This window comes from Phoca vitulina, unplaced genomic scaffold (genome assembly GCF_004348235.1).
Source record: "Phoca vitulina isolate PV1807 unplaced genomic scaffold, GSC_HSeal_1.0 scaffold20, whole genome shotgun sequence".
Lineage (NCBI taxonomy): Eukaryota > Metazoa > Chordata > Mammalia > Carnivora > Phocidae > Phoca > Phoca vitulina.
This window is the reverse complement of record NW_022589723.1, coordinates 17,421,955-17,436,672: the sequence shown is the minus strand read 5'-3', so window position 1 is coordinate 17,436,672 and position 14,718 is coordinate 17,421,955. Positions and strand designations below refer to the sequence as shown.

At 37.4% G+C, this 14,718-nt stretch overlaps 1 protein-coding gene across 1 annotated transcript in view; it reads left to right on the top strand.

The window, feature by feature from the left end:
- Window positions 1-14,718, top strand: part of ATP8B4 (ATPase phospholipid transporting 8B4 (putative)) — a 254,787-nt gene that overhangs the window by 151,834 nt on the left and 88,235 nt on the right. Inside the window, exons 11-12 of the mRNA XM_032417296.1 lie at window positions 1,260-1,348; window positions 4,543-4,739. Of these exons, the coding sequence (XP_032273187.1) occupies window positions 1,260-1,348; window positions 4,543-4,739 (286 nt within the window). The remainder of the gene's footprint in view (window positions 1-1,259; window positions 1,349-4,542; window positions 4,740-14,718) is intronic.

The following is a 14,718-nucleotide window of genomic DNA, read 5'->3' as shown; positions in this document are numbered from 1 at the left end:
GCTGCTCTGTGTGTGTATGTATGCCTAAGAAATGTAAAATTTTAGCACAAAACTGGGGTCTGTCAGTTTTTTAGCTTTTGCTAATCACAAACTTTATTTGCTCTTTGTGATCTTTACTATACAAGAAATGCTTCCCACCCTCAGTGTCCATATGATTTTAATAAACAATTCCAAGAAAATGTGGGTGGTCTCATTTACACAGTAGTAGTTGGGAATAGGACAGTGGGGTACAGTTTCCAACTTCAGACTGAATTTTATGAGACCCCAATCTTTGCTTCCGTTTGTATTTTAAGTAAATGAAAGTCTTCTAAGGATGTGCTCATTCTTCCCTGACTTTTAGGATGGCATAAGATTTTATGTGTGCCTCTCTCCTTTAATTCTTTCAATTCCCCTCTCTCCTATATTAAATGACTACATGGATTGATGATGTAATGGGAAGATGATGTGGAGAGGAAAGCTAGAGGAATTAGATATAATTAATGCTTAATTGCTTCCATTTAGCATCTTCCGTGTCTACACGGAATTTCTTTAGCAATATATTTTAATATTCTCTTTTGTTAATCATCTAGTTATGTACCTCTAAGGCAGTGAATAATAATTCTTAGAATTACTTGAACAAGGGACTTGGTAAATATGAGAGAATGTATTTACCTGAAATAAAGCTAATATAAGATTCAATTCCTGCCCTTACAAAAAGTGTATATTATGTGCACAATGTGCAATACACAATAAAGATTCAGCTTACTTGCTGATGTCTTGTTTGCATTTATTCTAGTTTCTCCATAAAGGCACCGTAGATCTTTTTGGGAAACAGATCCAGAATTTGATTTCTGATTTTAACTTTCCATTTTTGATCTCAGTGTTCTGAATTGTGTTTATTACTGCATTCTTTTTAACATGTCAAATTATTCCTCACTTGGATTGACCTTGTTACCTTTCACTCCTTCAACTCCAAGCACATCCATATGCAGCCTTTTGAAAAATAGCATTTCTCAAACTGATTTTCAGCCACAGGTCTGTCTGGATTTGTCCTATTCTAAGGAGACCAATTCTCTTGCAGTCTCCAGGGTTGTTATTAAGCTACCAGTTGAGAATCGTATACAACTTAAAAATGACCCCTGTTCTTAATAAAAGTTAAATTATTTTGAAAAACATACTGTTCTCCTTTCAGGAACATTTGACATGGTAAGAAATAATAATAATGGTAGTAATACATTATCAAATCATTTTAAGGTTGCTATTTAATTTTATTTTGGCAGGTCCTGACACTAAATTAATGCAGAACAGTGGTAAGACAAAGTTTAAGAGGACAAGCATTGATAGGCTGATGAATACTCTAGTACTATGGGTAAGATACTATAACAAAATTAGGCAAAGTTGCTAATCATTGTTATCTTAGTATATTTCTTATATTTTGCTGGGAATTCTTTCAGAAATTTTTATTCTCCTTGTGGAATTTGTATTTGGGGGTTTTGCATCTGGGACCCAGTTATATTGCCCTCTACTTTCTAGATTATGATTTCTCAACCATTGGTACAGTTTCTCATGAGAGGTAAGATAGTGCTTCTGGAGGCTGTCATGGTCTTGCAAGTTCTCCATATTTCAAGTATTCATTTTTAAAAAAGAAAACATAATTTTTAAGGTAGTTTGGTCCCTTTGTTGTCTTACCTTTGCTCATGTCCTCTCGACATAGCTTATGGATGGAGCTGGCTTCATGGGCATGTGACCTGTGCAAATATACAGGTTCCCCACTCAGAAGGGCCTCATACTTGGCTTATTGATCTGCTGTTGCCATGTAGAAATTATCAGTAATTTTTAAACAAGGGGTCCTGTATTTTCATTTTGCACTGGGCTCTACAAATTGTGTAGCTGGTTCTGCTTATGAATCTTCTAAGGCCCAGGTCACAGTTCTCCTTTGCAAAAGCTTCTGAACCTCCTTAGCATGGGATTCTTTCCTCTGAATTTTTGTTCTCTTCTGCAGTTTTTGAAATGTTTTTTTCTACCATCCATTTACCAAAAACAGTTGAGTATTCCTTGCATGCTACCCTTTTGTCAGTTAGGCACAATACAACTTATACACAATATATCTTGTGCTTCCTCATGCTGTGCATCTGATTGTTATCTGACTTTTTGTGTAATATTGCTTTGCTTCCTTATGTTGGAATTAAGTTGGAAGACATTGATTTTAAATATGAGGACAGTGACCTTGAACCAAGCCCTGCCCCCATCACAGACTCATAAGCAATTATAAAGAATCTGAGCTCAATATATATTTGCATAACTGATATGTGATAGTGGGACTCTGAATAAAGAAAGAAGTGGACTCTTTTTTTTTTTAAATTTTATTATGTTATGTTAATCACCATATATTACATCATTAGTTTTTGATGTAGTGTTCCATGATTCATAGTTTGCATATAACACCCAGTGCTCCATTCAGTACATGCCCTCTTTAATACCCATCACCAGGCTAACCCATCCCCCCACCCCCCTCCCCTCTAGAACCCTCAGTTTGTTTTTCAGAGTCCATAGTCTCTCATGGTTCGTCTCCCCCTCCGAATTACCCCCCTTCATTTTTCCCTTCCTACTATCTTCTTCTTCTTCTTCTTTTTTTTTTTTTTTAACATATGTATTATTTGTTTCAGAGGTACAGGTCTGTGATTCAACAGTCTTACACAATTCACAGCACTCACCATTAGCACATACCCTCCCCAATGTCTATCACCCAGCCACCCCCTCCCTCCCACCCTCACCACTCCAGCAACCCTCAGTTTGTTTCCTGAGATTAAGAATTCCTCATATCAGGGAGATCATATGATACATGTCTTTCTCTGATTGACTTGTTTTGCTCATCATAATACCCTCCAGTTCCATCCACATTGTTGCAAATGGCAAGATTTCATTCCTTTTGATGGCTGCATAATATAAGGAAGTGGACTCTTATTGGGTATAAAATACTGGCTGGGCTCTGTGTTTTATGTTTGGTATCATCCTCAGAACTGGGCTTTCCTCCCACTACATCCATCCCCTTGGGGAAGAGTATCCAGGGCCAAGGGGACATGCTTAGCTTGTTTCCCCTCCTAGAATTCCCTATTTAAATGGCCCTAAGCCCGCTTCTTGGCTTGCATGGGGATTGTATGTGTATCCACCACAGAGTAAAATTACTGATTGTGAAGGAGAGACTGTCCCAGCTTTTTATACTAGAAAATCGAATAATCCACTGGAGAATTAGAAGCTGAGTCAATCCTAAATTAGGGCATTTAATGCAAAGTAGCACCAATTTTAATGCTTTTAAAGTAATTCTTTTCATTTAATTTGTGGTATTAATCACTGAAAGAAAAGAGGATACTGTGATACAGGTATCAAATTGGTAGGATTTCAGGAATTCACAATTCTGCTTTTCTCTAATGCATGGTTTTCTAAGGTACTTTAAGTCAGGTTTTCCCATACTTTTTTCTACATACATGTCTTCTTATATGTATATTTTGTTCATGAATGAATAAAGAAGAAAGCAGTCCTAGAATGCCTGAATATTCCTTCTTGGAGGAAAAAGGAAATAAGAAGTTAAATACATTCCTGTTCCCTAGCCCCACTCTTCCCTCAATATAGCGGCTGGTCTCGGCTCCTAACACAGTATGACACTTGGCAGAGCAAAACCCCCAGAATCCCTTGTTCCGCTCAGGTTTTACCTATTCACTGGCTTTGTGTCTTTCCTTTCCAAGGCTGGCATTTGGCCTCACAAGGAACTGACCTTGCTCTCTTTCTAGTTGCTATGCCTCCAAAATGTCTGCTTTGCTAATCCTGGTACTAATCACAATGTAAGAGTTGGCTAACAGTTTTCAGGTTGCTTCCCATTATTTTTTTTAATCTCAAAAGGAAAACATATATACCATGCCATATTTTAATTAATCCTTCTTTTTCTTGTGGACCTTAAGTAAGGATTGTGCAGCTAGATCTGTAGCCAAGAGACTTGACTAGTCCCAAATCGTTCTTTATCACTGACATTTTCTTCCTTTTGCTTTTGTGCCTTGGGTGACCATATAATTTATCATTCAAATGGGGCACTTTTGAAGGTGAAAGGAGGAAACACAATTAATATTATATCTGGACAACAGATATAAACGGGGGCTGACCAGGGCAAGTCAGGACATATGACTTTCTTTACTTGAGCCACTTACATATATGCACTCATCGCAAATCAAGGGTGTGAAGTTATTGGCTTTGTGACCATGGATAAGTTATATAATTTTTCTGTGCTTCTGTTTTATTTTGTTCTGTTTTTGACTCATAACGTGTGAATAATGATTATCCCTATCTCAGACAATCAGTGGGAGAATTAATTGAGAAAATGCATGTAAAATATTTAGCCAAGTTCCAACATAAAAATATTAAACTTGTATGATTAATGATAAGTAAGAAGAGCTTTGCATGTCTTGCTTTTCAAATGGCAGTTTCTTGGAGTTAGGAGTGTAAGTGGATTGTGTTGATATGGTGAGTTTTGGGTTCAAGTTAACCTTAATCAGACTTCTATTCTCATTTCAGATTTTTGGGTTTCTGGTATGCTTGGGAATTATTCTTGCAATAGGAAATTCAATCTGGGAGAATCAAGTTGGAGACCAATTCAGAACTTTCCTCTTTTGGAATGAAGGAGAGAAGAACTCTGTGTTCTCAGGATTCTTAACATTCTGGTCATATATTATTATTCTCAATACAGTTGTACCCATTTCATTATATGTGAGGTAAGATGAGAGCCTATACTTTAGATAAGCCACTTTTGTCGAAAGACTTTGTTGTGCATGATCAGGTTCTCTAATCATTTTTGTTTTAAAATTATGACAGTGAGGTAGATGTCTTGCTCTAAATGCTTATGATCTGCTACATCTGTTACAGCTGAGGCAACTAAACTGCTTAATCTGCTTAACTTTTACATTTTCAAATTATAATAAATGCATTTTATTTTCTCCTTGATTTGATTTGGTTTCTTAGAGATGTTATTCTTTGGAATACATGGACTACAGTATCTCATGCAACCTGACCAGTTAGAATTGGGTTGATATTGGGTAAGAAATGGAAGAATATTTGGGGACATCTATTGTGATGATGACTCCCTGATACTAGTCTGGCTCCAGATACCCAGATTTGGATTCTTTTTTTCTCCCCCCTTTTCTTTTTTTTAATTAATTTTATTTTATTATGTTAGTCACTATTACAGTACATCATTAGTTTTTGATGTAGTGTTCCATGATTCATTGTTTGCGTATAACACCCAGTGCTCCATGCAGAATGTGCCCTCTTTAATACCCATCACCAGGCTAACCCGTTCCCCCACCCCCTCCCCTCTTAAAAACCCTCAGTTTGTTTCTCGGAGTCTATAGTCTCTCATGGTTCGTCTCCCCCTCCGATTCCCGCCCCCCTTCATTTTTCCCTTCCTACCATCTTCTTCTTTTTTTTTTTTTTTAACATATAATGTATTATTTGTTTCAGAGGTACAGGTCTGTGATTCAACAGTCTTAAACACTTCACAGCACTCATCATAGCACATACCCTCCCCAATGTCTATCACCCAGCCACCCATCCCTCCCACCCCCCACCACTCCAGCAACCCTCAGTTTATTTCCTGAGATTAAGAATTCCTCTTATCAGGGAGATCATATGATACCTGTCTTTCTCTGATTGACTTATTTCACTTAGCATAATACCCTCTAGTTCTATCCACGTCGTTGCAAATGGCAAGATTTTGTTTTTGTTTTTTTTTGATGGCTGCATAATGTTCCAGTGTGTGTGTGTGTATGTATGTATATAAGTATGTATATATGTATGTGTATATATATATATATATATATCAATCACATCTTCTTTATCCATTCATCTGTTGATGGACACCAGATTTGGATTCTGTTCCACCACTTAGTAGCTCCATAAGCTTGGGCAAGTTATTTCACTTCCAGTGCCTCAGTTTCCTGATTTTAAAAGTAAAGAAAATAGTATTTTACATAATAGGATTGTCTGAAGAGTAAACAGACTGTAAAGCTCTTAAAAGAATGTCTGATGCATCCTAAGAGCTTAAGGAATGTTAATTTTTCCTATTATTCGTAAATATAACATAAAGAGGTTGAAATATAGTTTGTGGTACTTGTCCATTGTTAAATAAGTATGAATCGTAATTCCCACCGCAACGCCATCTCTTATTTCTAGATTTGGTCTCACAAATTAGAGCTAAAATCATTTCTCTTTTTCTCTCTCTCTCTCTATACATACACCCACACGCACATACACACATGCACATAAGCCTTTATATGCACATTTGTATGTATATTTCTGTGTGTGTGTGTGTGTATTTGATAAGGCTTAGAAGTTGGCCCTAGAGTGTATACCTGGGATATTTTTGATTCTAATCCTACCAAGACTGTGCCAGACTATCTCAAAGACACTGGAGCCAGGATGAGACTTGGTTGTTTGACATTCCTCATCACCAGTACTTTAACAATACAAAAAAATTACCGGCTCTAAATCCCCACTAATCTTTACGAACTTCTTTTTCTCTCTTTCCAAAATCCTAGCTATGATGAAGCAAGGGAAGTTCAATGCACAAAATCCACCCTTGTTTGGAATAGCAGTCGGGAAACTGAAATGTCAAGTTGTGGGAAATTGACTTGAAGTAGTGGCATGTGGCCACAACACCACAAATTGCTCTGGGCCTTCTGGAGCTGTGGTCAGAGCAGGCTCTATTTAAACTCTATCCTACTGGCTCATCTTTGATTCTGAGGACCTTCATGCTTGTATCCAATTATAAAGTCTGTAGTAAATCCTGCTCTTGGCCAGGAGAGCTATGGTCAGCTTTTATAGCTTTCCTTTTATGTCCTAAATGAACAATAAATGCTCATAGTGGCTTCCCATCTGCACATGTGCAGTTTCATATGCCCTCACAAAGGAAGTATATTCTGTGTATGTTCTTTCTTTGAAGTGTGTTGGCATTTTTCATTTAATGATTTGAAAGATTGGTGTTGTAGAGGTCAAGGCTAGATTCCCAGGTTAGCATTCCTTTTCTTTCTAATGTGTCCCTTGCAGTAGTGAAAAGAAAACCTAATTGGAATAGTCCAAACCCAGGTTCTGGTTTTGGCATGACCACAAAAAGCTGCATGACCTTGAAGAAAGCACTTGGCTTCTCTGTGCCTTAGTTTGCCTATGAACTCTGTGCTGCTCAGTGAAATGGCAGGATTAAAATAATTATTTCTGAGTTCCTTTCTGCACCAAATAATACCACCTATGTCTCCCAACAACCTTATAAAGTAGTTATTGCCCAACTTCTTTCAGAAATGAGATGATTTGCTCAGGCTCATGGGGCTGATTAGGGATAGAACCAAGATCCAAACCCAAGTCTTCTGACACTTGGTACAGTGTTTTTCCTCTCTCCCTAAGCTGTGTCTGGTTTATTACTCAGTGAAGACATCAAGAGAAGGAAAAAAGAGTCTAGAGTTCTGTACCTGTTGTAAGGCATAGTAATGATGAGGGTAAATGTGAGCTTTCCTCTCAACAAACAAGAGCAGTGATTCTGATCTCAACATGAGGGGAAGAGCATTCCAAGGAATTTCAGATTGCTCAACCCTAAAGACTGAGACCTACAAAAAGAGAACCCCCAGGTTTTTCTCTTTGGAGAGAAGGCCTTCTATAAAAGCTACCTGTAGGCTTTCAAATAGGTACAAAGAATAAATTGGGACCGTATGTCACTTGAGGATGAAAGTGTTGAATTTACTTTGAATGGTTAACAATTCCACATGAGCAGAGGATGTTGATGTTGGTAAGATATTTCTATGCTGTCAGTTTGTTCAACTATAGTATTAAAGCATACCCAGCTATGGTTTTTTAATACATCATCTTAAGAAATGCAGCCATGTACTCCCAAGGAATTAGATTTTGGGTGTTTTTTTGTTCCAAAGCAATAGGAATTCATTTCGACTTTCCTTGTTTAGCCACAGAATGGGTGGAATCATAAGCCCTGCTCTTTGAGCATTCAGGCAGAAAACACTAAGCGCTTGATTATGCTAACTCCGAACATTTGTCTCCTTTTCTCTGCTAGTGTAAGACAAAGAGCTGAATGTTCCACTATGACTCTCCTAAATCCTCTTTCCCAAACAAAAAGGATACCCTTCCTCTCCACAGACTAATTTAAGATCTAAGGATTCAAATTAATTTACAATACTTCCATTGGTATGAAGTGTAACGCAAAAGGATCAAATGTTATTCCATTCATTTTGCTTTGAGTTTTCAGGGAGCTCTCTCTCCTCCAGACAGATAAAAGCTTCAAATTGTTTGTACAGTTACCTGCATAATGCCATTCTTAAGGTCAGGTCTGCATTGGCTTTACCAAATGCCTGAATTCTCGAATTATCTTGGTGGTTAATTGTTTGTGTGACCTTGGGTTAGTCACTTAACTTCTAGGTCTTAATGTCCTTACTGGTGAAATTAAGGAATAGAAGATCAGGATTCATTCATTCAACACTGACGTACTGCTTATGACAAGTAAAGCACTGTGCTTGGTCCACTATAAGTGCTAATGTTTTTTGAGTGAATGGAATAAGGAAAACAAAGCTAAAATAGAAAAGCTAGCAAGGAATTTACAAGGAAGTGTGTGTGTGGGGGGGGAAGTTGGGGGACACAGATAGGTAAACTATAATAGGAAAATAAATACAGAATATGACTTATTTATTTTTATATTGTAGGATTCTACAGAGTCATAGTGTGATTTTTAGTTTAGGTGAAAAAAAAAGTGTTACCATTTAAATAGTTCAAAAATGAACTGGCACCATACCACTTTTGGAGAGGGAAATATTAAGAGCATAGAATATAATGTCTAGAAAGGGTTTTGGTATCATCTTTTGTCTTCAAGGAGACAAATGTTCAGAGTTAGCGTAATCAGGCTACTGTTAATGTTCTCACTTTACAAATGAGAAAACCAAAGCTTAATTCCCATTAAGATTAGAAATAAGCCAAGGGTCCTTGCTATTGTCATTACTGTGTTTACTCTTCTGGATGACCTTGTTAATGTACTAAGACATGTAGCCAGAATATCAATGAACAGAAGAAGACATGAACCTGAAACGGTAATAACCCTATTAGAAAGGAATAGCATAGACAATGTGATGATAGACCTAGGAAATCCAAAAGAATAATTCTGTGAGGCTCTTAGTAAGATAATTCAGTTAAATGTCTGATTTTGTGTCATAATCACATTTTTTACTATTAGAAAAAGCTTTTAATGTTAAAAAAAAAACTCTCCTTTAGGCTAACAACAATTTAAACAATGATCTCATCAATAAAAAGATACAATGTCCAGGGACACATCTATCAAGCTATGGTATGGCCTTATGTAAAAAACAAAGCCAAACCAAAACTAAACTAAAACTCTTTACCAATAGAGGTACTTTTCAAAATTGAATTACTGGAAAGATTTATCCTTCTCCTTGAAGTTGCATTTATATATTAAAATATCAGTTCTTTTCCAATAATTAAAAGTTTAATGTAGACTTAATACAAGTCTCATAAGTTTTATGAAAAAGTTGATACATTGATTCTGAAGTTTGCTTAAATGAATACATTGATTCTTTCAGTAAGAATAAGTGAGTACAGCTAAGAATTTTTAAAGAGAACGAGTGTTCTCATGTCCTCCCAGGAATTGCCAAATTTAAATATTTAAATTTATTTTTAATTTTTTAAATTTAATTTAATTTTATTATGTTATGTTAGTCACCATACAATACATCATTAGTTTTTGATGTAGTGATCCATGATTCATTGTTTTCGTATGACACCCAGTGCTCCATGCAGTATGTGCCCTCCTTAATAACCATCACCGGGCTAACCCAGCCCCCCACCCCCCTCCCCTCTAAAACCCTGTTTGTTTCTCAGAGTCCACAGTCTCTCATGGTTCGTCTACCCTCTGATTTCCCTCCCCCTTCATTTTTCCCTTCCTTCTCCTAATGTCCTCCATGCTATTCCTTATGTTCCACAAATAAGTGAAACCATATAATTGACTTTCTCTTCTTGACTTATTTCACTTAGCATAATCTCCAGTCTCATCCATGTTGATGTAAAAGTTGGGTATTCATCCTTTCTGATGGCTGAGTAATATTCCATTGTATATATGGACCACATCTTTATCCATTCATCCGTTGAAGGGCATCTCGGCTCTTTCCACAGTTTGGCTATTGTGGACATTGCTCCTATGAACATTGGGGTTCATATGGCTCTTCTTTTCACTACATCTGTGTCTTTGGGGTAAATACCCAGGGGTGCAATTGCTGGGTCATAGGGTAGCTCTGTTTTAATTTTTTGAGGTACCTCCACACTGTTTTGCAAAGTGATTGTACCAATTTGCATTCCCACCAACAGTGTAAGAGGGTTCCTCTTTCTCCACAACCTCTCCAACATTTGTTCTTTCTTGCTTTGTCAATTTTTGCCATTCTAATTGGTGTAAGGTGGTATCTCTGTGTGGTTTTGATTTGAATTTCCCTGATGGCTAATGATGATGAACATTTTTTCATGTGTCTGTTAGCCATTTGTATGTCTTCTTTGGAGAAGTGTCTGTTTATGTCTTCTGCCCATTTTTTGACTTGATTATTTGTTTTTTGGCTGTTGAGTTTGAGAAGTTCTTTATAGATCTTGGAAATCAGCGCTTTGCCTGTAGTGTCATTTGCCAATATCTTCTCCCATTCTGTGGGTTGCCTCTTTGTTTTGTTGACTGTTTCCTTTCCTATGCAGAAGGTTTTTATCTTGATGAAGTCCCAAAAGTTCATTTTTGCTTTTGCTTCACTAGCCTTTGGAGATGTATCTTGAAAGAAGTTGCTGTGGCCAATGTCGAAGAGGTTATTGCTTGTGTTCTCCTCTAGGATTTTGATGGATTCCTGTCTCACATTGAGGTCTTTCATCCATTTTGAGTTTATCTTTGTGTATGATGTTAGGGAATGGTCAAGTTTCTTCTGTATGTAGCTGTCCAATTTTCCCAGCACCATTTATTGAAGAGACTGTCTTTTTTCCATTGCATATTTTTTCCTGCTTTGTCGAAGATTATTTGACCATAGAGTTGAGGGTCCATATCTGGGCTCTCTATTCTGTTCTATTGGTCTATATGTCTGTTTTTTAGCCAGTACCATGCTGTCTTGGTGATCACCGCTTTGTAATAAAGCTTGAAATCAGGCAACATGATGCCCCCAGGTTTGTTTTTCTTTTTCAACATTTCCTTGGCGATTTGGGGTCTTTTCTGATTCCACACAAATTTTAGGATTGTTTGTTCCAGCACTTTGAAAAATGTCATTGGGATTTTGATCAGGATGGCATTGAAGGTATAGATTGCTCTGGGTAGCATAGACATTTTAACAATGTTTATTCTTCCTATCCATGAGCATGGGATGTTTTTCCATCTTTTTATGTCTTCTTCAATTTCTTTCATGAGTGTTCTATAGTTCCTAGAGTATAGATCCTTTACGTCTTTGGTTAGGTTTATTCTGAGGTATCTTCTGGTTTTTGGTGCTTTGTAAATGGAATCGTTTCTCTAATTTCTCTTTCTACAGTTGCACTGTTAGTGTATAAGAAAGCAACTAATTTCTGGGCATTGATTTTGTATCTTGCCACATTACTGAATTGCTGTATGAGTTCTAGTAATTTGGGGGTGGAGTCTTTTGGATTTTCTACATAAAGTATCATGTCATCTGCAAAGAGAGAGAGTTTGACTACTTCTTTGCCAATTTGAATACCTTTTATTTCTTTTTGTTGTCTGATTCCTGTTGCTAGGACTTCTAGTACTATGTTGAACAATAGTGGCAAGAGTGGGCATCCTTGATGTGTTCCTGATCTTAAGGGAAAGACTCTCAGCTTTTCCCCATTGAGGATGATAGTCACTGTGGGTTTTTCATAGATGGATTTTATGAACTTGAGGAATGTTCCCTCTATCCCTATACTCTGAAGAGTTTTAATCAGGAAAGGATGCTGTATTTTGTCAAATGCTTTTTCTGCATCAATTGAGAGGTTCTTCTCTCTCCTCTTATTAATGTGTTCTATCACATTGATTGATTTTTGAATGTTGAACCACCCTTGCATCCCGGAGATAAATCCCACTTGGTCATGGTGCATGATCCTTTTAATGTATTGTTAGATCCTATTAGCTAGGATTTTGTTGAGAATTTTGGAATCCATATTCATCAGGGATATCGGTCTGAAATTCTCCTTTTTGATGGGGTCTTTGCCTGGTTTGGGGATTATGGTAATGCTGGCCTCATGGAATGAATCTTGAAGCTTTCCTTCTGTTTCTATTTTTGAAACAGCTTCAGGAGAATAGGTATTAGTTCTTCTTTGAATGTTTAGTAGAATTCCCCAGGGAATCCATCAGGCCCTGGACTCTTGTTTTTTGGGAGGTTTTTGATCACTGCTTCAATCTTTTTACTGGTTATTGGCCTATTCAGGTTGTCAATTTCTTCCTGTTTCAGTCTTGGCAGTTTATAGGTTTCCAGGAAGGCATCCATTTCTTCCAGGTCGCTCAATTTATTGGCATATAGTTGTTGATAATAATTTCTAATAATTGTTTCTATTTCCTTGGTGTTAGTTGTGATCTCTCCCCTTTCATTCATAATTTCATTAATTTGGGTCCTTTCTCTTTTCTTTTGGATAAGTCTGGCCAGTGGTTTATCGATCTTATTAATTCTTTCAAAGAACCAGCTTCTAGTTTCGTTGATCTGATCTGCTGTGTTTCTGGTTTCTAATTCATTGATCTTTGCTCTAATCTTAATAATTTCTCTTCTAATGCATGGCTTAGGCATCTTTTGTTGCTTTTTCTCTAATTCTTTAAGGTGTAAAGTTAGTTGGTGAATTCAGGATTTTTCATTCTCATTGGTTTCCATGAATTGTTTAAGTTCTTCTTTGATTTCCTGGTGGACCCAAACATTCTTGAGCAGGGTGGTCTTTAGCTTCCAAGTGTTTGAATTTCTGCTAAATTTTTTCTTGTGATTGAGTTCCAGTTTTAAAGCATTATGGTCTGAGAATATGCAGGGAATAATCTGTCTTTTGGTATCAGCTGAGACCTGATTTGTGACCCAGTATGTGGTCTATTCTGGAGAAAGTTCCATGTGCGCTCGAGAAGAATGAGTATTCTGTTGTTTTAGGGTGGAATGTTCTGTATATACCTATAAGGTCCATCTTTTCCAGTGTGTCATTCAAAGCTCTTGTTTCTTTGTTGATTTTCTGGTTAGATGATCTGTCTATTGCTGAGAGTGGAGTATTGAGGTCTCCTACAATTAACGTATTGTTATCAATATGACTCTTTATTTTGGTTAACAGTTGGCTTATGTAGATGGCTGCTCCCATGTTGGGGGTGTAGATATTTACAATAGTTAGATCTTCTTGTTGGATAGACCCTTTAAGAATGATATAGTGTTCTTCTGTGTCTCTAACTACAGTCTTTAGTTTAAAATCTAATTTGTCTGATAAAAGAATTGCTACCCCGGCTTTCTTTTGAGGTCCATTGATATGGAAGATGGATCTCCATCCCTTCACTTTCAGTCTGGATGTATCTTTAGGTTCAAAATGAGTCTCTTGTAGACAGCATATGGATGGGTCCTGTCTTTTTATCCAGTCTGCAACCCTGTGCTGTTTTATGGGAATATTTAGGCCGTTCATGTTGACAGTGATTATTGAAAGATATGAATTTATTGTCATCATGTTGCCTGTGAAGTCCTTGTTTCTATAGATTGTCTCTGTAAATTTCTGTTCTATATCACTCTTGGGGTCTTTCTCCTTTTATAGGACTCCCCCCCCCTTAATATTTCTTGCAGGGCTGGCTTAGTGGTCACATATTCTTTCAGTTTCTGCCGGTCTTGGAAGCTCTGGATCTCTCCATCCATTCTAAATGAAGCCTTGCCAGATAAAGTATTCTTGGCTTCATGTTCTTCTCATTTAGCACCCTGAATATGTCTTGCCAGCCCTTTCTGGCTTGTCAGGTCTCTGTGGATAGGTCTGACGTTATTCTGATGTTCCTCCCTCTGTACGTAAGGAATCTCTTCCCCCAACTGCCCTTAAGATGGTTTCCTTGGTTCTAAGATTTGCGAGTTTTATTATTACATGCCAGGGCATTGGCCTGTTTGCCTTGATCTTGGGAGGGTTCCTCTCTGCCTCCAAGCCACGAATGTTTGTTTCATTCCCCAGATAGGGATCCCGATAATTCTGACATTGGGACGTTTCATGGTGTAACTTATTTCTCTGATTCTATTTTCATGGATTCTGAGTTGTTTTTCCCTGGCCTCCTGTTTTTCCTTCTTGTCTATTAATTGGTCTTCTGGATCACTAATTCATTCTTCTACCTCGCTTACCCTAGCTGTTAGATTATCTAGATTTGATTGGATCTCATTGATAGCATTTTTAAGTTCTGCCAGTTCAGCTTTCATTTCTGCCCTTAGAGACTCTGTGTTGCCATTAATCGATTTCTCCATTCTAGCTATTGTCTTTACAATTGCTACCCTGAATTCCATCTCCAACATCTTGGTTTTATCTGTATCCATTTGTAAATCCGTGGCAGAAATCACGGTCTCTGAGTCTTTCCTATTTTGGGGGTTCCTCCTCCTAGTCATTCTGTTGAGGGGTGGTTGAGGGAATGTACAGAGTCCAAATTATTGACCACAACCCAAGCAAGATGCACCTGTTTTATAGGGACCTTAGGGTTGCTGGCCTCTTGTT